At 55.1% G+C, this 22,070-nt stretch overlaps 10 protein-coding genes across 10 annotated transcripts; 5 read left to right on the forward strand and 5 right to left on the reverse strand.

The window, feature by feature from the left end:
- Positions 1 to 1,778: 1,778 nt before the first annotated feature.
- SPSK_02293 (uncharacterized protein) lies at positions 1,779 to 3,977 on the reverse strand (the record flags this gene model as incomplete). Its single annotated transcript, XM_016729165.1, has 1 exon — positions 1,779 to 3,977. The coding sequence occupies one exon, from the start codon at positions 3,975 to 3,977 to the stop codon at positions 1,779 to 1,781; it is 2,199 nt and encodes a 732-aa protein (XP_016589009.1).
- Positions 3,978 to 5,892: 1,915 nt separating this feature from the next.
- SPSK_02757 (CMP/dCMP deaminase zinc-binding protein) lies at positions 5,893 to 6,558 on the reverse strand (the record flags this gene model as incomplete). Its single annotated transcript, XM_016729623.1, has 1 exon — positions 5,893 to 6,558. One exon carries the CDS (start codon positions 6,556 to 6,558, stop codon positions 5,893 to 5,895), a length of 666 nt encoding a protein of 221 aa, XP_016589010.1.
- Positions 6,559 to 7,235: 677 nt separating this feature from the next.
- Positions 7,236 to 8,705, forward strand: SPSK_02478 (uncharacterized protein; the record flags this gene model as incomplete). The annotated part of the gene is made up of 1 exon (XM_016729347.1): positions 7,236 to 8,705. One exon carries the CDS (start codon positions 7,236 to 7,238, stop codon positions 8,703 to 8,705), a length of 1,470 nt encoding a protein of 489 aa, XP_016589011.1.
- Positions 8,706 to 9,500: 795 nt separating this feature from the next.
- SPSK_02858 (copper resistance protein) lies at positions 9,501 to 9,813 on the forward strand (the record flags this gene model as incomplete). Its single annotated transcript, XM_016729720.1, has 2 exons — positions 9,501 to 9,549; positions 9,623 to 9,813. The coding sequence occupies 2 exons, from the start codon at positions 9,501 to 9,503 to the stop codon at positions 9,811 to 9,813; spliced, it is 240 nt and encodes a 79-aa protein (XP_016589012.1).
- A 509-nt stretch (positions 9,814 to 10,322) lies between these two features.
- SPSK_02432 (uncharacterized protein) lies at positions 10,323 to 11,939 on the reverse strand (the record flags this gene model as incomplete). Its single annotated transcript, XM_016729304.1, has 1 exon — positions 10,323 to 11,939. The coding sequence occupies one exon, from the start codon at positions 11,937 to 11,939 to the stop codon at positions 10,323 to 10,325; it is 1,617 nt and encodes a 538-aa protein (XP_016589013.1).
- Positions 11,940 to 12,949: 1,010 nt separating this feature from the next.
- Positions 12,950 to 13,227, forward strand: SPSK_02866 (uncharacterized protein; the record flags this gene model as incomplete). The annotated part of the gene is made up of 2 exons (XM_016729728.1): positions 12,950 to 13,093; positions 13,156 to 13,227. The coding sequence occupies 2 exons, from the start codon at positions 12,950 to 12,952 to the stop codon at positions 13,225 to 13,227; spliced, it is 216 nt and encodes a 71-aa protein (XP_016589014.1).
- Positions 13,228 to 14,289: 1,062 nt separating this feature from the next.
- On the forward strand, positions 14,290 to 15,224 carry SPSK_02668 (uncharacterized protein; the record flags this gene model as incomplete). The annotated part of the gene is made up of 2 exons (XM_016729536.1): positions 14,290 to 14,372; positions 14,441 to 15,224. 2 exons carry the CDS (start codon positions 14,290 to 14,292, stop codon positions 15,222 to 15,224), a joined length of 867 nt encoding a protein of 288 aa, XP_016589015.1.
- Positions 15,225 to 15,445: 221 nt separating this feature from the next.
- On the reverse strand, positions 15,446 to 17,290 carry SPSK_02364 (uncharacterized protein; the record flags this gene model as incomplete). The annotated part of the gene is made up of 1 exon (XM_016729236.1): positions 15,446 to 17,290. The coding sequence occupies one exon, from the start codon at positions 17,288 to 17,290 to the stop codon at positions 15,446 to 15,448; it is 1,845 nt and encodes a 614-aa protein (XP_016589016.1).
- Positions 17,291 to 17,779: 489 nt separating this feature from the next.
- SPSK_02804 (uncharacterized protein) lies at positions 17,780 to 18,268 on the reverse strand (the record flags this gene model as incomplete). The annotated part of the gene is made up of 1 exon (XM_016729668.1): positions 17,780 to 18,268. One exon carries the CDS (start codon positions 18,266 to 18,268, stop codon positions 17,780 to 17,782), a length of 489 nt encoding a protein of 162 aa, XP_016589017.1.
- Positions 18,269 to 19,019: 751 nt separating this feature from the next.
- Positions 19,020 to 21,403, forward strand: SPSK_02266 (uncharacterized protein; the record flags this gene model as incomplete). The annotated part of the gene is made up of 3 exons (XM_016729138.1): positions 19,020 to 19,207; positions 19,288 to 20,139; positions 20,203 to 21,403. The coding sequence occupies 3 exons, from the start codon at positions 19,020 to 19,022 to the stop codon at positions 21,401 to 21,403; spliced, it is 2,241 nt and encodes a 746-aa protein (XP_016589018.1).
- Positions 21,404 to 22,070: the final 667 nt, after the last annotated feature.

The following is a 22,070-nucleotide window of genomic DNA, read 5'->3' on the forward strand; positions in this document are numbered from 1 at the left end:
GGAAAAGGGCGAGTGCCGAGAGTCGCATGGTCCAACTTATTCAAAATACTTAAAGTGTTGCAAGAATGACGAGAGGGCTGCTTTACCGGGTACCATTGAGGGGGATAATCGAGCGGGACAGATGGCGGGACAGATTCAATTATTCTACGACACGGGCAATTCAAATGTGACGGACACAGGGTATAAAAGTCAATAATAGGCATGGTATGCCTAATAAGCTGTGTATCTGACGCAGTTCGCCAGGGAAATTTTGCACTGAGTCAGGAGCGACAAATCGTGGGCGACGATGAGTTCATGCACGATAACTACTACAGGCATCGGTCTGCCGGCGTTCGTGTTCACCCTGTCTTTTATTCTGTCCGTTACTTCTAAGTCCCTGTACTGTTGTTCCCCTGTCCTCGGTCTGTGGGTTTCTTCTTGCGACAAGGGCTCCGACGATCCAAAGAAAGGACGAGGTCAAGGTCCAGGTCCAGGTCGAGGGAACAAAAGGGGACAAGCTTGCGACTGGTGGATCCGGGTAGGGAGAAGAAAAAAAGAAATACGGAGGGAAAACAGTGCGCTGCAACCACATGAAAAAGAAGGGACGACAACCTTGGGTCATCACGGGCGATCAAGATGGTATCTTTAATGCGGGCACGCCGGAAGCCGATAGGGCAGGGATTGGGTGACAGACAACAAGAACCACCAATCCCTGACAAAAGCATGCCGTCTTGGGCTACTCCATATACTCATTGTCAATACTTTCTTTGCATAGAAAACAATAAAAGAAAAAAAAATTCACACCGCCATTTTTCCCAGCTCCTTTTCTCTTTTATTTCCTTCTGATATCATTCTCCTAAATTTCTCGCCAGCTTGCGAGACGCTGATGTCTAGCTTTCTTTCGTACCAAGCAGGGTTACATTCCATCCCGCGCAGACGTTTGACATCCCGGGGCCGCTGACAAGGTGAGAGGCACTGGGTCGCTCAGCAATACGTGCCGTGTCTTCTCCCTTTCTGTATTCTTTCAAACTTCCGTCAACAGCGACTCCAAGTAATGAGTCCTCGGTTCGTGTTGTTGTCAAAAGTGGCCGGACCAGGTTTCGAATTGACCAGGGTAAGGAGACACATCCTGTGATAAATAAAGAAGAAACCTCGTGATCTCTCTTTATCCAGCGGCCGGAGTAATGCACATAGCTTTTTCACGGAGCGTCGATTTTGGCATGTCCGGGTCGTGATCATAGTTATGTTTTACGTAGAAAACAAGCCACCTTGCAGCCAACCTGCAAAATGGACAAGGAAGCTAACAGACCGAAATAAAGTTGAGTGTAGCGAACGGATCGTGTCTGGTCCTATATTGATTATCCCACTTGTCAGATAGACGACATGACAACAAAAAAGCCCCTGGACGTATAGAAACGAAGTGAAAGAGAGAGAGAATTAAAGTATGCAAAAAAGTGGAAATTATAACAATAAGACATGAGAACAGACCGTCAGAAGGAAAGCTTAACTTTGAGTGCCGGCATCATGCTTATTTTGTAACCGCAATTTCCATCGTCAAGAGTTGCTCCGCTATCCATGCTTCATCCAGGATGAGCCTTGTCAAGATCTTCCTTGCTTTCCGACGCCCGTAGTCGGCAGGGGCTCCAGCCTGTACATTTCGTAAACAAAGTCGTGTATTCATCTCGTCCAAACTTCTATGTATTCCTCCTTGGTATCACTTGCACTTGCTTTCCCTTCATCTCTAACATGAACCCAAACGCCCGGAAAAATATTAATTATCATATGCACCACGTAGATCATTACACTTGCGGATCTGGCTTGCTGGACGATGTTCGCGCTTTCGGCGTCTTCTGTCCACTACTAGCGTCCGTGTCTGTTTCGTCGTCGAGGAAACTGGTCGCCGTCTTGTTGGGGATCGTGTTGTGGTCGGCCGCTGCGTTTTTCGTCAACACGGCCAGCTCGTACTCGTCAATATCGCTGGTGCTCTTGTTCTTCTTCAAGTCGGCAAAACTGCTGCCGGCGCCGCTGCGTCGCTCAGCGCCGTCGTCTTCAGCATACGTCTCCCCGCTGTAGCCGGACACGCCCGTCAACCGTGTCAGACGGGTCGGACTGGCTGGGTCGTTGAGCCCCAGGATAAAACTCTCTTGGCTGCCATTGCGGGTGACGTGTGGGCCGATACTATGAGGGCTTTCAGCAGCGTCGCCGCGCGGGTGGAGCACGATCCCCAGCCCAATGCCGGCGCCCGGCACGCCCGCCTTTTTGGTGCCGCCGCTGCCACCCGTGGGTGGCGGACGGCCTCCACCGCCACCACCCGGTGTTGTGGCTGGGCTGCTGAAGTACTGGTCGTAAAACTCGCTGTTTTCAAAGAAGAAGACGGAGCTGGGCCTGCGGGTGAGGATGCCGCCACCGCCACCTGACAAGGGTGTGCCGTGTGAGCTGCCACTGGCGTGCACACCGCCTTCCCGGCTTTGCGGAAGACTGCGCGACTGGCTGCGAAGACTGCGGTCGGTCGGGGTGCGGTGAGGTTGAGAGGAGCGGTTAAAAACGGGGGCCGGCACAGACGGCCCGTCGGTCGGTTCCGTGCCTTCCTTTTTCGGCGTACCCACAACAGTGGCGCCGGACCCGCTGGCTTCGACTGGCGAAACTTTTGGCTTGCTGCCCTTCTCCCCTCGACTGCGACTGTGACTACGACTGCGGCTTCGTGCCGGCGAACTGTTCCGCGTCCAGGGGTAGCCGTGGTAGCTGACGACACTTGTGAGGTCTTCGCTATCTTCATCGTGTTGCTGGCCGTTGAGTGCTCCTCCGGCATCGCCTCCACCGCCCCCTCCCCCGCTTCGACCACCACGAGGATGGAAGAGACTGCGCCGGTGTGAAGCACCACTCCGCCGGTCAAACGGCCCACTGCCTCCGTCGTCTCCCAGTCCGAGCCGCGGTGTCAGCCGTGCTAGCAACGGCCGCAATGTCGGCGCCGACGCACAGATGAGTGCAATGTCGCACTCTAAAATGGTCATGACAAAGAAGCCGAGCGTGTTGGCGCGCGAGGGTCCCGTCGGCGTCATGGTCATGGCCATCCCGGACATGGACGGTCGCCAGTTGGCGTGCAGGCTGAGCTGGAGCCGTGTGAGGCTGGCGGCAATGACAAAGACGCTGAGGGACAAGACGGCGGCCAGAGCCCAGCGCTGGCTGCGAGGGAGGGCCCGCAGCCGCGTTAGGACAAAGGGTACGACGAGCACAATTAACCAGGCGTCGGTGGCGGTGTGGAGGCTGGCGCTGGTGATGAGGAGGGGTGTAAAGGAGAAGCAGACGGCGACCGGGTGGCCAAAGAAGAGGGGCCCGCTCTGCTCCTCGTCCGATGACAAGTAGGATGGGTAGCACTGCATGATGCTCATCCACAAGAGGGGTACGCCGTAGGCCACGACGACGGCCACCGTAATCCAGGCGAGGCGGCGTTCGCGGAGGTGGCGCCGTCGCAACGTGGTAGACGACGAAGATGCGTGGGACATGTTCGCCTCGGTCGCGTAGACTGCCGCAAACATGCGCAGGTACAGAGCCAGGATAGAGAGCTTGGTCAGGCATAGACAGAGTTGATAGAAAATGAGACCGAGGTATGTGCGGAGCAAGTAGTCTTCTAATGCCCTGCCATCGTCGTTTCCGTCGTCAGTCTTCCCATGAGTCCGTATGGCCGACATGCTGTAGACGACGCAGACGGCCGTGGAGCACAGCCAGGCCACCATGACGAGTGAGTCGTCCAGGAACCATTTGCGCAGCAAAATGGCGCGCGATCCTGCCCGCGCCAGCACAAACAGTGTGCACACGGCATGGGGCACCAGAAGGCCAACGAGGACGCCGGCAAGGTTGATCGAGCTGCCGCCAAAGCCGCCATGATGTGGGTGGTGGTAGAGGTACGGAGATGTGCCGTTGGCTACAGTCGAGTTTGCTGATGTGGTGTCGGTGGTGTTTGTGTACGACCCCGACGGCAGGTCCGACGGAGTGGCCATCATGACATGGCTCGTCGTTTTTTAGCGACGAGAGTACGGCCACAATGGCCGATGATGGCTTTTTCTCTCGTATGATCGGACAACGTGGAGGGATGTCTCTCTATTTCTGGCCCTCTTCTGAGTTCCGGCTCTGTTGATATTGCAAGGTCAGACTCTTCCCTTTTTTCGAAACGGGACCAATAAAAAAAGGGCTGAAAAGGCCGTGAAGAGAAAGAAGAAAGAAAGACAAAACGAAGCCCAGAAAAGCAACGTGAGAACAATAACCACATAACACCAAACAGTACACAGCACCGTACACACAATGGATGAAGAAGATGTGGCCGCTGGGGTGGCCACTCAATATATTGCTCCTGTGTTCCGGATGTCCTTTGTTCTCAGACCTGTATTGACTGACGAAAGCTATACCGCAGAAAAGCGGTAGGGACGCAACGGCGAGAATATAAAATGCAATAGCATACAAAACATCCATTTAAAAATGGCCAGCAGCGGGAGAAACAAGCCTTTTTCGTGCTTTCTTTTCCTTATAAGAAGTGGTTATCCACACAAACCACTACCTGTTTTTGCTCGTCACTTTTTACGCCTTTTTTCTCATCCGACCAGCCGGACCGGCAGTGGCACGGCAGTCTGTGTGGACAGCAACAAGCAATGCAATGTTGGCGAGGGTGGGGATGTATATATGCAGTGATATGCAAATGCAAAATCGCAAAAGCGCAGCGCAGGACGGATGCAGTTTACAATGCGGCCACGATACGGGCCTTCTATGGCGTTGCGTAGTTTTGTAGATTGTCAATATACAAGACCATAGGCGAGACGTGAAACGGAGGCACAGTCACGGCCAGTGGGCACCTACAAAGCGGATCATGTCCCCGTGAGCAATGTATCGGACCCATAGGAGGGAAGAAGGCACGCGGACGGGCAAACCTTGCGTTCTCTAGGAGAAGAGCAAGCAAGGATGGCAGTTAATATAAAAGAGCGGGCTCCTCCAAGGACAGACGCCGCAATACCGTGGCCTTTCGGTGAAGGGTACGTTTTCTGGCCTGTAACGTGATGTCTTTGGTCTTCCTCGTAGCGTTTTAGCATTTATTGGGCAATAGCTTCTATGGCTTTGTCTTTTGGCTGGTGTTATTACGAGACGATGAAACGGGCCTCATTCTGACGCGGCGATCTTGTTTTCCTTAAAGTGAGGAGGCGATGAAAAGTATAAGCTGAAGCATCATCCGTCTTTTTTTGGTCTATTGTCGTTATCTTTAGCTCGTCGCTAAGCGTTGTGTGGTTTGAGGTGCTTCGCTTGTGTTGGCGTAGACGGAGTGAGTGGATAATATATGAAAAAGAAAAGAAAAGTAGCGTCAGAATATAACAGGAAAAGACTGCGAGTGCCAAGCGGCTTGTTGGAGAATGGAGGCAATTGTTGGAACAATAAATAAGTTCAAGGAAGAACAGTCACCGAGAAAAGTGATGGGGATAGGAAAGACGGAAGGTAGAAAGCGACACCCGTTCACGCCTAGATGCATTAATATCCGCATCAATGCGGTGTTTTGAGCGGATCGCGGGTGAAAGGCACAGACCTGTTGGGTAGGTATCTTACATAGCCAGTCGACCTTTACAGCTCACGTCATCGCTTAGATGAATTTATGCCGAGTTTGGACGACGCCAAAGAGAAGAAATAAGGCCGCTCTCAAAGAAGGAGGTGTTTTCGTGTTCATATATAATTAAACAATTCATACAGATTCAATTCCATCAGCAACACCGGTTGCTTTCTCGTAACTTTTGACGTTACCCTTGTTCATTGCTTTCCAAGTCTTATCATAACTCCCGACATGCACCGTGTTCGTCACTCGTCAAGATAATGCAAAATGACTGCAAAAATATCAAATAACAAAATGGCAGGATGAAGAACAAAAGCCTCGCCTTTTTCCTATTTCCACACGCTCGACGTCGCGGCACCTCCCTTCTTGCCCTCTTGGTACGTCTCGCTCAGCTGTCTGTACAGCGCCTTGACCCGAGCGACCTCGGCTGCCCAGTGCGCCCGCTCTGCCGGGTCCTCGATGCGCGCGACCAGGTCCGCCAGGCTCGCCGACGTAAAGAACTTGTTGGTCTTGTTGTACAGCGGGCGCTCCGCCAAGGTCGCGGGCGTGTCGCCGGGGGCCGGCACACGGAACACGGATTCGAGAATGTCAATGTCGTAGGGGATGGCAAACAGGTCTCGGCTGTCTTCGTACGTGAAAAGGTAGTAAAACTCGCGGAAGCCGGACCAGGTAATGCCACTCAGACAGAGCGAACAGGGCTCATGCGTCGCAAAGAAGATGCAGTCGGCCGTGGCCGGGCGGCCCTCCGCAGGGGTCGCAAAGAACGTCTGGATGCAGTTGATCTCGCCGTGCAGCAGGGGCGAATCGCGCTCGTTGTTGGTGGCGACGGTGTGCGCCTCGAGGCCGTCACGCGTAAAAATGGCGGCGCCAAAGACTTTGCTGCCAGAGGCGACGCCGGTGGCCGTGAGAGGCACGATCTGTTTCTCGTTGACCTCGAGCAGCTTGGCCAGAAGGGCAGCAGGCGCTGGGCCGGCCGGGGCGGTTGGCGTCGTCATAGTCGCAGGCCGTGTGAGGCACGAATCAGAGTCGGTGGAAGTAAAGATGATAGGATTGGGAAAGAGAGGGATGTGACTTGTTGGGCTTTCAGTTTGGACCTTCAGTATTCCTAAGCTTTATCTTTATCTTATAGGACATTGAGCACACTCGCTCGTTTGACGTCCGACACCGGGTTTACTTGATTCTATTAGTCTTCTCGTCGACGCATAGTTTCTCCTCATTGCCCAGAAAAGAGGAGCCACCATCGGCCACAGCCGCGACACTTAGTCGGGATCGCAGGTCGATGCGCTAATTTTTAGGCCTTCCAGGCACTTGAGAAGCCTTTATAGCACCTGCTCGGCCTAGCTTGCAACTCACACGAAACAAGGCGACGGCGACCTCCGATGCCCCATTATCGCGGATATGATCGATGATACGAGCATGTCTTTTGCTGCTCTTTCTCTCCAGGAGAATTCCATTGTATCTTTGCATGTGAAAAAGTTAAAGTGATTCGAAAAATAGAGACAGGGTGACAGCGTTTGGTCAAAGAACTCGTCGGAGGGAAGTGTGAGCAAGACAGTAATTGTGGGGCTCGGCGAATTGCATATGCAGCAGTTGGTACCTTGTCATGTGGAAAATTTACAAGTGAAAATCGTACCAGGCGCTTCGCCTTTCTCCTTGTAGCGTACCATCGACGATGCACTACATCCGCCTCCTACGGCCACCCAATGTCGTGAGAGCATCGCCGGGTCAACCTGCGTCTTTGGCGCTCGTGCTGACCATCACAACTGATCTCGGCGAGTCGTTTCTCTGCCCCGACGCGCCCATTGACATAAGCGTCGAATTAGTCGTCGACATCGTGGAGACTGTCCAAGAGGAGCCAGAGGAACCAGATGCAGAGGACAAGAATGGGAAGCGCGCGGACGCGGTCGCGGATGAGGACGAGGACGAGGACGGCGAGGCACCGCCAAAGGAGACCGTGACAACTCGCATCTTTGAGTTACCCATCGCGGCACCCACCGTGGCCTCTGGCGGAAAAGGCAACAAAGCCGGCAAGCAGGCCAAACCGTCCAAGACGGCGAGCAACGACAGCAGTCTGTCCTGGAGGGCGGGCAAGCGCGTACTGAAGCTCGAGGCAAAGCTGCCCAGGGCGGCAGAAGCCTGTCTCTGGGATTCAAACGCGGCAAAACGGCGCATTTGTATCCGCCCCGCCGACCCATCACTATCCGCAGTGCATTCACGACAGCTGGTTGGCACGCAAAGACAGAGCGGCGAGGGGCTCATCTTGCCGCTCTGGGTGGATGTTCCAGCCACTTCGGATGAGCCATTTGACCATGTGGCTCTGCGCCGGTTGACGTTCTCTTCAAAGGACAAAGATTCGGACATTGGTGGCTATGTCGAGGTCGAGGAAGAAATCGGCGAGAGCATTGCCCGCCATGTGTGGGATGCAGGGCTAGTCGCCGTTGCCCTTCTCGCCGACACATGTTTGGGAAACACGCCGAGCCGGAAACGGCCACGTGAAGACGACAAAGAGATGGCCGATACAAAGATTGTGTCGCTGCCAGATGCCTTACGAAACACGCTGCTCCGCCAAAACAAAAGGAGGGGACTACGGGTATTTGAGCTCGGCAGTGGTGTTGGCATCCTCGGGATTGGGCTAGCAGCTATTGTACACGAAGCCGACCAACATAAGACAGCGTCAAAGATCGACACCACGCAGAACACAATTCTCCTCACGGACCTGCCCGAGGCCGAGGAGAGGGCACGAGCCAATATGGCCCGATCGGCACAGTTGTCTCTCGACTACGAGAACCTCGACTGGGAGGACGGTCGCCAAGGCCAATTTGGTCCTGCCGCGAAGGACGCAGCCTGGGACATGATTTTGCTAAGCGACTGCACATACAACGTTGACATGCTTCCGGCCTTGGTCGAGACGCTCTCAGCGTTGGCAGACATGCCTTCCGCAAACCGAAAGAAGCCCGGCGTTTTACTGGCCCGTAAACCGCGACATGCATCCGAAGAGGTCCTTTTCACGCTGATGACGGAGCACGGCTGGGCCGTGCACGCCAGCAGCACCATCCCGTTGCCAGTGCTCGGCAATGACGCCGAGGTCGTGGAGGTGTATCTCTATGAAAAGGCACAGGGTGGCGTGCACGTTGTAACGTAAGAGATAAAGTAAAATAGAGCTACATATGACGAAACCACACAATATATCCCTTTACATACTGTTTGAATTCTGTACCAATATTGCAAATTCCATCACAGCATTCGTTGACATTACCATGAGGAAATGAACAAGAGGAAGTCCAGAAAGCCAAAGACGCGCCATTCATGTGATGCAATAGGAGAGCAGATAGAATGCATTACAATCATGACAAATGGGGCCTCCTCTAACAGTGGATTGGTAACTAAAATGCAGGAACAAAATTGTTAGGCCTTTGTCGATTGGTGATGCTGACGAGCGCAGGAAATCGCTGGCTCATGATTGGCTGGATGAAAGAAATAGTTTTGCCTTCCATTGGCTAGAGATAATTGTATGCAAGATCTTTAGCCAATTAGAGAGTACTTGATGACCATTCTGCCAGAAAATGGGCTGTCCTTTGTGGAGAGTCATACTCTCTTTTTGTGGGGTTAATGCAGGCACTAACACGACATGCTACACCCTGCAGGGCGAAAAAGAAAACCTGCTGTTGCGTCACAGCCATAGTGCGGAGCCAAGTACCAGACAAGCACAGGACGAGAGGCAAACCAGCTGCTCTTTGGACGACAGGAAGTTTGCCTCTCCACTTACAACATATTTAAGAAGCAGCTCCTGCCCCCTCCTCTCACCCATTCCGTTCGATCCTCAACCAAGCTAACAATCACTTTTCATTCAACAACTCAACGTCTCTCAATCTTCAATCTTCCGTCAATCTTCTCTCACTATCCTACTTCAACTTCCCCCACACCAAATATCATCAAAATGGTTTCCTCTACCTGCTGTGGCAAGGGCGGCGCTGAGTGCGTCTGTGGTAAGTTCTCTCTGGTGGCCCCCTTCTGGCATCACTCTTTCATAAAGTTATCATACCTCTAACACCACTGCAGCCCAGAACGCCACCTGCTCGTGCGGCAAGCAGTCGGCCCTCCACTGCAACTGCGACCGCGCCGCCACCGAGAACAACACCGCCGGCGACCGCTGCTCGTGCGGCCAGCGCCCGGCCGGTGCCTGCACCTGCGCCACGAACCCGAGCGAGGTCAACACCGCCAACGAGACGGACTTCACTACGCGCAAGTAGACTGGCTGACGCGGCCCCGAGCGGCACACATGGACGTTGACTTGCGAGCGGAGTACTGCATACACGGCGTTTGGGTCTGCGAGGCATGTTCACGCAAGGGGCGTGAGACAATGGAGCTCGGTTTATTTTATTTTTTAAGTTTTCAGATACCAAAATAGGATTTCATGGGACACAAGGTTGTTAAACCGACAATATCACCAAAAAAATTTACATTCACTTTGACTGAAGTTCAACGCCATTTGACGTTTGTTCTGACTTGAGCTATTCCGGCTATCTACGATGAGTGGTTCGGATAAGATTAACAGACGTTGTAGAAGCAAATGAGTATGGTATTGCCAGCAAGCTGCAGAAAAGGTAACGCGGATACGGATTGTACGCTTTTGTCGAGTGTCAGAAAATAAACAATAAAACGGCACATAAATCGCATTCCCTGCTAAAGCTCAAACGCGGTCGTAGTTCACTGCCGTAGCGAACGGTGGAAAGTCAAAACGATATCAAGTAAAGCACGCTTAGTTGGTGCCGCTGCTGCTCTCCTGGCCACGCAGTCCAGCACTCGCAGCACTCTCACCCACACGTACCTCGTCCTCGGGCACGCCCACGCCAACACTGCCGGCCACACTACCGGCAACGCTGAGCATGCTGGTCACGCGCTCGCGGCCGCTCTCCCGACGGCCGGCAATGCCCACGCCGCCTCCGCTCGCACCACCACCGGCAGCAGATGCAGACTGCGAAGTCGCCGCTGTTGCTCCCGTCGCCGACATGGAGCCAGGCGTGGGCAAGGAGGACCCAGCCAGCGCGGAGAGCGACGCCGACGACGAGACGGCCGGCACCGACCCCGGCGACTGGACACTCATACTCGCCGTCGTGCTGACACTCTCGCTGCGGCCTCGGCTCGCATCGCTCGACCGGCGTTCACGGCGCTCCCGATTTGCCCCGCCGCGGTGACTGTGATGATGGTGCGACGAAGGCGGCTGTTGTTGCTGTTGCTGTTGCTGTCCAGGGCTGGCGGTCGTGGCCGCAGCGGCACGCTCCAGCTCGCGGATACGGCGCCGTAGAGCCTCGTTCTCCCGCTTGACGTTCTCCAGTTCCGCCCGGTAAAATGCAGTCTCTTCATAGCGCGCCGTACCCGGCATCAGCGCAGGCGACATGTCGCTGGCAGACGGGGTAGCTGCACCAGGCCGTTGTTGTTGTTGTTGCTGCTGGTAATACACGGCCATGCCAGAGCCCGAGGCAGCGGCGTCGGCAATGTGCGACGAGGTCGTATAGGAGTGCGACACCGACGAGGACGACGGCCCGGGCGAGTTGGCACGGCTGCGGCGCGAGGCCGTGCTGTTCTGTCGGCTTAGATTGGGCGCTTGGGGTCGTATGGGCGCCGGCGCTGTGATGCCGACAACGGATGGTGCGTTGGCCGTGGTCGCCGTCTGGCTGCGCGTACTGGTATTGGAGTAGGTACGGCTATGGCGGCCGGTTGACGAGGGGATCGAGAAGCCACTGGTACCCGAGAAGAGGGAGTGGTCCGTCGGTCCACCAGAGGCAGACATGGACGGGGCCGACGACGGGCCACCCGTGGAGGGTACGCCACCAGCCGTCGCAGCTGCGTCGGACAGGCCGCTCGCGGACGTCGAGGAAGCGTTTGACACGACTGAGGCGTTCTGCGCCCGGAGAAGTGTAAGCTCGCGCGTCAGGCGGTTGACCACGGCCTCCTGTTCCTTCTCCAGCTGCATGTGTAGCTCAGCTGTCGTCAGCGGCCGCGGGTGACGCAAGGGCCCTGGGCCTGGGCCCACGCCTGGTCCATCGCTGAGTGGAACAGGCCCGCCGCCGCCACTGGCGAGTGACAAGGGTGGCGGGAGGAAAGGCGACGGCAGAGACGAGGGGTTGAGCTGCGTGCCCTGATCAACGGCCATCTGGTTCGAGGGAAAGACGTGGATAGAGGAAGGAGAGGTCGGAACAGGCGGAGGAGGCATCTGTGTGGTAGCGGACGTGGTCGACGTAGCGGACGGCGGTGGAGGGTTGGTGTTGGATGAGCCGGGTACGGCAGCGGCAATGCCTGCAATCGAAGCGGACGACGACTGCCGCGAGGCTGCCAGTACGCGAGGCGATGGCGGTACCGAATTGAGATCCGGCATAGTGATGTGGCAAGGTGAAGAGGAGGGCGTGTCAAGCAATATATATTCGTATCAGCTTTTGGGGGATGTAGATGGCCACGTTGAGTTGAAGAGGGAAAGCCGTGATGGTTGAGCGAGATCAGCCAGATGAAGATCCGCAGAAGACCGACGACGCAAGCAAACGCTTTTGGGTAGCCAAGGACTCGTTAATGTAAACAAAGAATTGCAAGCAATCAAACCAGCAAGCCAGCAAACAAAGGCACCGCGCCCCAGGACAACACAGAGACAACCAAAACAGGATGAAAGACGGACCATGCGGGCGCGATGAGACGGGGGGTGGTGTCCGTTGTGCGTTGGGTGCCTGTGCACGAAACCAGGGCGTTGTTAATGCTGGTGCAGGGATGATGGGCAAATGAGTCGTTTATGCACAATGTTGAGTGCATTCACATTCTCAGGGTCCTCAGGTCTTTGGCATGACTTGGCGTCGTCCTGGGCAGACTTGCTCTTTCCCTGTTACGCCTTCTTTCCGTTTTCCTGCCTACAAAACATTCTGCGTTTGGTTGCCTAAAACAGCGCGTCGCGCCTCAGCACTTCACTGCCCGGTACAGAATAGCCTCGTTTCGAACTCATAGGACGTGAAGTGCTCGCAGTAAATGAGTGGGGTCGCGCCTTCCCCCGCAGCAGCAATCAATACCAACATACTGTGCCTTTACAGTTAAAATACAGTGTTCTGCACTGTTTTGCGCCATTGACAACAACTCTCAGCATATGTAAGGGAAACGACAAAGAGGCGAACTACCATGACGGCATTGATATCATAGAGCCGTTTCTGCCGTCAGGATTTATTGTGGGAAGACCGTTGAGGTATTGTAGAAGGGTTCGATGGGAAACCATATAAAGTAATGTAGGCCAGCCGATTTTTGATACACTCGTCACCCTTCAATACGTTTTATTTTTATCGATCGAGAGACATTCACATTTGCAGCTCCAATACACCTCAAAACCACAAATCTACACATATTTACTTCAATATGGCTCCCGAAGGTGGTGAATCGCCGCCTCCCTCGCGCCAGACGGGCAAGCAGCTGCATGAGACCCCTGGCTCTGGCACCTCGAAGCCCAAGGGCGAGGCCAAGGACGAGTGGAAGGAGCAGCCTGGCAACAAGGGAACGGAGGTAAGACCATGCTGTTAGGTCAAATTATTAGGATGCGGTTGGATACAGACTAACAACATCAGGGCTTGACTTCGAACCCTAGAGGTGTGCTCGAAGATGAGGTAGAGAGGAAGTTCGCCAAAACTGCGAAATAGAAGTCTGGTAGCACGAGAGACGGCAAATCACCCAGCATGAACTTGAAGCCCCCGAACAAACATTGGAACAGGGCAGGCGTCAACAATACGCGGTTTGAACGCGAAAGGAGGCCGAATGTGCCTGGTGGAGGTAGAAAATGGACAAGCTACCATTTCCGGTTTGATAGTTGCTGACATAAGGGAACAAGAACTGAAAAATAGAATGAAAGCATTTCCTCAAATGACCAGCCAGACCAGCAACAAACGGTCGTGATAGTTCTTTGAAGCCGTTGTTGGATTCCTTCACACGTGCAAGTCGAGCAAAATGTGCTAAAATACATCAATGACGCAACAACCTGCAGAAGCTCCATGGTTGCTCTGCCATACCGACTTCTACACAGCCCCAGCTGTTTCCGTCTTAGAACCTGATCGGCGCTACGACCGTTTGGGATAGCGCTATTCGATCGCTCTTGCCAACGTGCCAGCTGCTAAGCTTTGCCCGGAAAGTGGACAATAGCGGGTCCTACCCCTCTCTATTCCGTATTTTGCATGCGTTTCAGTAGCCAGCAGCTGAAAGAAAAGAAGAGATGACGTTGGTCCTGCCCCTCAGGTCTTCTCCCTGTTGCTTTGTGTTTCTCTCATGAGCTCCCTCCCCCCATTGCGGGTCGTCGGTCGCTGGGAGACTGGCCCTTATTGAGCGGCGTGCAACGAAGTGCGCTTGTATGTCAGGCCTTCATTTAGTTTGTCGCAAGAAGCATCCACTAGAATATGCATTGGCGACAGAACGGGCAGGAGGCCCTCCCTCTCTGTGCGGTGGCATAGTTGGGCAAGAGACAGCTTGTAGAAAAACGAATCAAGGAAGGAGCGAACTGTATGTTGTACATGTGTGTGGTATGTCGTGCTTGGGGCGTCTAATAAGTACTGGATGGTTCCCCCCGAATCCGTTCCGTCTCTTGTTTTCTTCTCTCCGTCTTCATGTCTTCAATCACATAGTCTCTCTTCCACCCTTTTGCAAAAACATCCAACGTTCGCACGTACCATACTCTACCCTCCCACCCATCGCATATAATACACAAATACACAATGTCGAAGGCCAATGTCGTCCAGGTGAAGAACGTCGCGTCTGCGACCACCGACAAAGAGATCAAGGACTTCTTCAGCTTCTGGTAATCCCCCCCCCTTTCCCTCCAAGCTCTTGCTGCTTGTTTCTCATCATCCTACTAACACACCACAGCGGCAAGATCACCGATATCCAGGTGTCCCCTGACGGCGAGTCCAAGTCTGCCACTGTCACATTTGAGAAGGACACCGCCGCCAAGACGGCGCTGCTCCTCAACAACACGCAGCTCGGCACCAACCACATCACTGTGACGGGCGGCTCGCATGCCGACGATGAGGCCGGCCATGCTGAGCCACAGCAGCGCGACTCGGACGAGCTGACCCAGGAGGAGAAGCCCCGCGCCCGCATCTTTGCCGAGTACCTGGCCCACGGCTACGTCATTGGCGATGCTGCCCTCCAGCGCGCCATTGAGCTTGACCACAAGCACGGCGTCAGCTCGCGCTTTGCCACCACGCTCAGCAACCTGGACTCCAAGTACCACGCCACCGACCGCGCCAAGTCGGCCGACCAGTCGTACGGCATCAGCCACCGTGCCAACGGCCTGCTGACGGGCCTCAGCTCGTACTTTGAGAAGGCCTCCAACACGCCCACGGGCCGCCGCATCGTCGACTTTTACACGCAGGGCCAGCGCCAGGTGCAGGACATCCACGCCGAGGCGCGCCGTCTGGCGGACATCAAGAAGGAGGAGCACGGCGGCAGCGCCTACAAGGCGGCCGGTCTGAACAAGATCTTTGGCGAGGAGAAGAAGGCGCCGGCCGGCACCGATGCGACTGCTTCTGGTTCCACGGCCGCCCCTGTCGTCTCCGACGCCAGCGCGGCTCCGACTGGCGCTACGGGCGCACCGGTGCCCTCGAACGCTCCCAAGTTCGACCCTCCCCCGACTGCCCCCAAGTCGTAAGGCACGGATGGCTCGTCTAGGATGACAGTATGATGCAGTTTCCTTTCAATTTGTTTATCTCCATCGTTTGAGTCAATTCTTAGGTAGCTGAAAATGCAAGAGATAATAATATGAACGCATTGCAAAACTCCTTTTCCCCTAAACAGATCGATCCTTGGATATGTGATGCGATAGTACTCCATGCTATAATAAACCTGTATACATGCGCAATCTCGGCTGCCTTAATCAAACACAATCTTCTTGCCCTCAAACGCTGCTGTCTGCGCCTTGTCTTTGGCCTTGCGTGCCGCCTCCCAACTGGGGTGCAGAGTGCCCGATACCTGAGCATTGGCATTCGGGTTTTCCTTCTTGGCACCGGCAGGTGGTGTGGCATTGCTGCCTGCACCCTTGCCACCACCACCAACCGGACCAACACGGCCCAGCAAGCCCATCTTGCGCCGCAGCCAGCGTGGCTTGTCGCTGGCGTCCACGGCACCGCGCTTGGCGTCCCAGCCGCCGCCGCCGTCCTTTTGCTTGCCGTTTTTGTTGGCCTTTTTGTCTTTGCCGCCATCTTTGCCGCCAGCATCCGTGCCCTTCTTCTCCTGCTCCAGCACGTGTTTTGCGAGCTGTTTGTATTTCTTCTCCCAGATGGCCTGCCGCGCGCGCTGTCCGCGCCGGTTCTTGCGGGGGCCACCGAGCATACGGGCCGCCGCCTCTTCGTCGTCGGCCACGCCGTCCGCGTCGTCACCGCCATCGGAGACATAACCGCCCATGAGCGAGGGTAGGAAGTGGGAGGTGCCGTCGAATGTTGTGGCGGACGTTGCTTTTCGTTTCCGTGGCCGGAGGTCTTCGTCGCTTTCGCTCTCACTTTCGTCGTCCACCTCGCCATCATCAGAGAAGCCGCCAAACTCTTCTTCTTCGTCTCCTCCTTCTCCTTGTTCGTCGTCCTGCTCTTCTTCAAAGTCCGCGCCATCACTGTCTTCGCCGCTGAAATCGTCGCGGTCCTTGTCGTCGTCCTGCCAGAGACCCTTGGCCACGGCCGCCGCGTACTTTGCGCGAAGCTTGGCCACGACAGCGTCGTCGTCAAGGTCCCCGTCACTGTCATCGTCCGACCCACTGCCAAGACCGTCGTCTTCGCTGTCATTTTCATCGCTTTCATCCTCGTCATCGTCCTCGTCGCTACCGAGCCTAGACTCGAACTTGGCCAGCTCGCGCTCAATAGCCTTGTCGTCCGCCTCATTATACTCCATGTTGTCTTCCGTATCTTCGTCATTGTCGTCGTCAGCCTCTTCGTCCTCGCTGCTTTCGCTTCTCCAAGCTATTGTCTTGTCTTTTGGTGTATTGGCTTGTGTATGTCGCCGCGTGTCATCGTCCACGCTGTCTTTCTCTTCCTCCTCGTCCTCCTCCTCGTCCTCCTCTTTCCTCTGCTTCCGAACACGCGACACATTTTTCTCCGGTGGCGGCAGCCCCAGCAACTGGCACATCCCCGCCACCGCCTTGGCCACCGCATCCCGCACAAATGGCCTGTTGTACAGTGCACTCGTCACGTTGTGAATGTCGTCCGTCCGGTACGCCTTGGTGCGCTGCGACAGCACCTCGGACGCGAGCTGCAGGTGCGCGCCCAGCGGGCCGGGAGCCTCGGCCAGGCCGCGTGTGCGCAGCATGGCATTGGCCAGGTGTACGCGCGCCGTGACTTCGTAGTCGAGGGTTTTCAGGACTTCGACCTCGCGCTCAAGGCGCTGCAGCCTCTCGCTGCGTTGGTCCGTGTCGCCGTCGCCGTCACCGTCGACGTTGTCCGCTGCGGACTTTTTGGCTTTCTTGCCCTTGCTCTTCTTTCCCGTCTTGGACTGCGTCTTCTCCTCTGCGATGCGCCGGACCAGGCGCTGGCGCTCGAAGCCACGAGCCTTTTTCAGCATGCGCAGGACATCGGTGTAGCTAGCCTCAAAGGCGCTGACGGCCTTTTCGGGTTGGGGTTTTGCGGCGGCCGCGGCAACGGAGGGAGGTGATTTGTTGTGATTGTGGCTTTTGTTTGCGCCGTTGCTGCCCTTCGCCGGCGGTCTGCCGTCGGGTCTCTTTCGTTTCAACATCACTAGGGGGGGGAGTATCGAGGGATTGTGGAAGGAGGGAGGATGCGTGTAGTTGTCGTCGTCTGGCGTTCGGTTGCGCTTCTTGCAGACCAGAAAAAAAAGTCTTATCGATTGCAGGCGAGGCTGATAAGCGATAAGGCGCTTGAGCGGTACAGAATAAATAAGCTCTATTTAGGTGGCACACTACCTGAAGCCCGCTAAGGATAGTTACAGCGCTCGATTTGTGGAGTCCATTTTTTTCAATTCTTCGTAGCTCAGAAGTTTGGCATTGAAAGGTATGTTCTCACAACCAAGTCAAAGGCACACGAAATACGCCTTGATAGTCTCTATTAATTCACATTGTCCCTCTCTTTATTTATATTTCCTAAATGTGCTAATTGTATAATCAAGTTGATGGGATAACAAAAGGGCATCGGAAACTGCCAATCCAAAACTCGACATCAAAACAAGACATCGAAAACAAGACATAGACCCGCGATCTCTCGTCTCTCACGATGGCGGGGGTCCGTCCAAGATCGAGGCATCGCCCTGCGCCCAGTTGATCTTCAGGACCCACTTCTTAATCTTCCATACACCGTCGGCAGCGTCCCGGACCATGTCCGCCGTGTACTCGCCGGCCACCAGGTACTTCGGCCCGTCGGGTTCCTTGCCACGGCCCGCGGGACAATGCTGGGCCAGCGACACGGTCGTCAGCACGGCCGTGTCGGCGCCTTCATGGACGTGGACGCGCGGGGTGGTGAAGCTGTGCGTGGTGTCCATGGGCCCGATACGGTCAAAGATGGCCATGCGAATGACGGACAGGTTGGGCAGGAACTTTTTGTCGTCGTCGACGCCGATCTGAGCCACGACATCCTCGCCGGCCCAGGCTGAGTTGAAGAGCTCAACGTCGTTGTGATCAAGGGCGACGAGGGCGCGGGTCATGGCGTCAATGATGGCTTCGCGCGTAGTGAGTCCGGAGAGGAGGACTGGAACGGCCATGTTGGGCAGTGCAAATTGAAGCAAGAAGTAATGACGTAAAGAGCCGAGTATAGGCCAAAATAAAAGTAAAATAATATGAAAATAGAAAGTTGTATGTTTGCTATGCAAGTGCTGTTGTTTTAAGTTATGTTCTTGTCTTTCGAGCCTACTCTACAGTTTATCGGGACACGGCCTTTAAATAAGACTTTTATTTTGCAACTCTTGACTCTTTCTGACACGTCTCTCGGATATCGCGGAAGCATCTTACATCGGGATGTTTGGATACAGCATCTGACCGTTCGGCATGTTTGCTCACGATGCAATGTCGTGGATATGCAAACACGCAGGGTTACAGTGCTTACAGGGAAGTGTCTGTGAAGGATTGGAACGTTGTTGCTTCCACGGAATTTATGGAAAATTCCGACAAGGTTTAGAGCCAATTGCACAGCCCGGGAATATCCATAAATTCCGGCCTTTGTCATTCTGCTGGTCAACTTAGACGTTGTTTGGGGGCAAGACGACAACCCTGGTCCTTGACTGCCTTCCTTCATTTCTTTTCCTTTTATGTGTTTTTCTTTTCTCTCCTCTTTACATAATTAGAAGGAAAATAGCTGAAATTTTCCAGACTGCAAACATTCCGAGGAAAGCAAATTATCAAACAAACGCCGGTTCGGGATAGTATCTCGTTGAGACCCGCCAGCTGGGGCTCACTACTGGCGCACCACAGAAGCCCCAACTACAACCTCACCACACACGTACAATACACGCACACATGGAGCGACAGAGGGCCGCGCGCAGCTCCAAATGGGGCGAGGCATGCGCGCCGTGTGCTGCGGCCAAGACGCGCTGCATCCGCAATCGTGACGAGCCCAGCGCCAGCTGTGACCGCTGTCAAAGCCTCGCCAAAGATTGTTTTGGCCAGGTGCAGAAGCCGCGCAAAAAGCGGCAAGCGAAGCCTTCGTATGTTTGCATGAAACTTTGCCGGTGTCCACGCTCTCTGTACGCTTCATGATATGTTCTACTAACCATGCCCATCGCAGGAGAACGGCCCAGCTGGAAGAGCGGCTCAACAGCTTGATCCAGGCCATGTCCTCGGCGAGTTCTGAAAAGAGTGATGTTGTTGCTGCAGCGGAAGCTGCCCTCTCCGCTGAAACCGCTGTTTCTGTGTCTGCGACAACAGCTTCCAGCACCAGGGGCAGCACTCTACCCCAGGCTTCGCCGTCTTCGCCGTCTTCGCCGCCCGTATCTGGTGAACCACACGTCCATTTGGACGGCGGCGTCGGCCTGCCACAACCTCCTGGCGCACCACCGGTATCGCCGCACTGCACATGCCGTGTGCCGGTTTCAAAGGCCGATCTTGTCCCACACGAGTCGGACGAGGTGTTGCTGAGCATCTATGTCAACCAGTTGTCGTCCAAGTTTCCCTTCGTCATCGTCCCGCCTAGCACGACAGCCCAGGAAATGGCAGCCAAGCGACCCTTTTTGATGCAGGTCATCCGCATGGTGTCGTCGGTCCGCCATCTGCGATCGATGTGGGGCCAGAGCCGCGCCGTCATCAAGCACATTGGCGACGCCATGTTGATGCGCTCCGAACGTTCCATGGACCTGCTGCAGGGCATCATTGTGTTCCTGGGCTACTATCATTACTTTTGCATGAGCCATGCGCATTTCAACAACCTTGCCCATCTCGCCCTCAGTCTCGTCGGCGACATGGGCCTGAACGCACCACCGCAGTCCAATGGCACAAACGCCGATGACGATGGAATGTGCCAGCCGCGGATCATTCAACGGAACCCGAGCGAGGTTGTGTCACATACATCCGACGATGTGGCGGTGGAGAGGACCAACGAGGAGCGCCGTGCCCTCGTCGGTGTGTGGTACATCAACTCAAAGTAAGCCTCATGTCTCCTCCAGAATGCAACCGCTGCTGTCCTCAACTTGACTAATGCCAATAGTGCCTGTTCGGTGGTAAAGCAAATGGGGTCCACGCGGTACACAAAGTACATTGACCAGTGTGTCAAGGAGCTCGAGAAGAATGCCGAATACAAGTCGGATCAGCTTGTCGTCGAGCTCATCCGCATCCAGAACCTCACCGAGACCATCTCGCACTTCCACAACCGAGACCAGATGTTGGATGAACTGCCTGGTGTTCCTCGCATGTCGCCCATCGTATATATCGAAGCATTACAGGCCCAGCTCGACCGTCTCCGTGGCGGCCTACCCGCGCACCTCAAAATGCACCCCCTGCTTAACTGCCACTTCCACAGTGCCCGTCTCGCCCTCTTTGCCCCGCTTTTGTCTGAGGAGCACTACCTTGCCGACCCCAGCTTGACCCCCCTCGACCTGTTCACACGCTTCACCGACACCCTCAAGATGTGGTTTGCCGAGTGGCTCACCATTCCCGTATGCTCCTACTTCTACCTCCCGCAGCCCGCGTGCTCCATGGTTGTCCACACATCGCGCCACCTCGTCCTGTGGGCGCGTCTAGCCGGACCCAGCGCCGTCCGACTGTCGTCCACCTCCTTCGTGTCCTGCCCTCTGCTCGCCTCAACTGCCTCGCTCTCGTCCGGATCCACAGCCACCACTCCCTCCGGATCCGGGTCGTCCCCCGCATCCGAGCCGTACATGCCCCGGCGCCGATTTCCTGCGTTCATGGGCATCCCCTCCTGCCCGACTCTCGACATCCCCAAACGGCCCACCGATCTGTCAGACACCGTCACGGTCGCTGCCCAGGCCTCCATCGACATGATCCGTGCCGCCGTCTATGAACGGCAAGACCTGCGGCTCGACGTCTTAGGCATCGCAGCGGCCATGGCCGCGCGTTGTGAGTCGGCCCGGGTGGAGATCACCGCGGCACAGGGTGGCGAGTGGAAGAACGACACGTGGGACGCGGCGGGGGACCAGATGCGTATTAAGCGGAGCAAGATCGAGGAATGGGTCGAGTCGGCGACGGCGGCCGGTGTCGACGAGGATGTGCCGCTGACGTTTGGACCGATGCCGGGCGAACTGTCACAAGACGGCCACAATAGCACCAACTGGAAGTGGCCGAGCGACTTGGCGTATGGGCCGACAAATCTCGACTTTGGGACACTGCTCGACTCAAATAACGACTGGAACACGGATTGGAACGCCCAGGGCATGGTGCTGGACAACTAGGGTGGAGAGAGTTTCGTGGTGTCTGTATCTGTATATATTGGTCGATGACATTTTGTAAAAATAACTGATACGCACCTTCCTCTTGAACATTCAAGCGTCTCTTATGGGAAGGAACAGACCATGAATCTGGCGCTCTTGCCAAATCGACGAGTATGACCATTGATTCTTAGACCGAATCACGTGGCTTCTCAATTCATAATTTAGGCCTTCATGACTGGGGAATACAGAAATGTATATCCTTTTGATGATTTGGACACAGAAAACATGTTCCCAGAAATATTGACATCGTTTGTGATGAAGGCAGATGGGGCTAACCCATTTCGGGACCAGACGAGTGCATTTGCGGCGAATTGGTGTAAAGTGCCTGCAGCCACTTTACGCGTTGCGGGGCCAGGCACAAGGCGCTGAAAACGGAAAGCTCTAGCTAGCCCAGTTGTCGCGCGTTTTCAACGCGTCTGAGCGGCGACGAGAAAATCTTTGGAAGCGTCGACCAACCTCAAACTCACGACCCTTGCGCTGTACGGCGTAACTCAACGAAATAACGGCCAACCTAAGACGATACGGATAACGAACACGAACTGCACCTTGCTGCAAATCCGACGGGCTACCCTTCCCCTGAAAAAATACGACCTACAACAATCACACGAAGAGGGTGAAGCTCTACAAC

Source organism: Sporothrix schenckii (assembly GCF_000961545.1).
Source record: "Sporothrix schenckii 1099-18 chromosome Unknown Cont43, whole genome shotgun sequence".
Lineage (NCBI taxonomy): Eukaryota > Fungi > Ascomycota > Sordariomycetes > Ophiostomatales > Ophiostomataceae > Sporothrix > Sporothrix schenckii.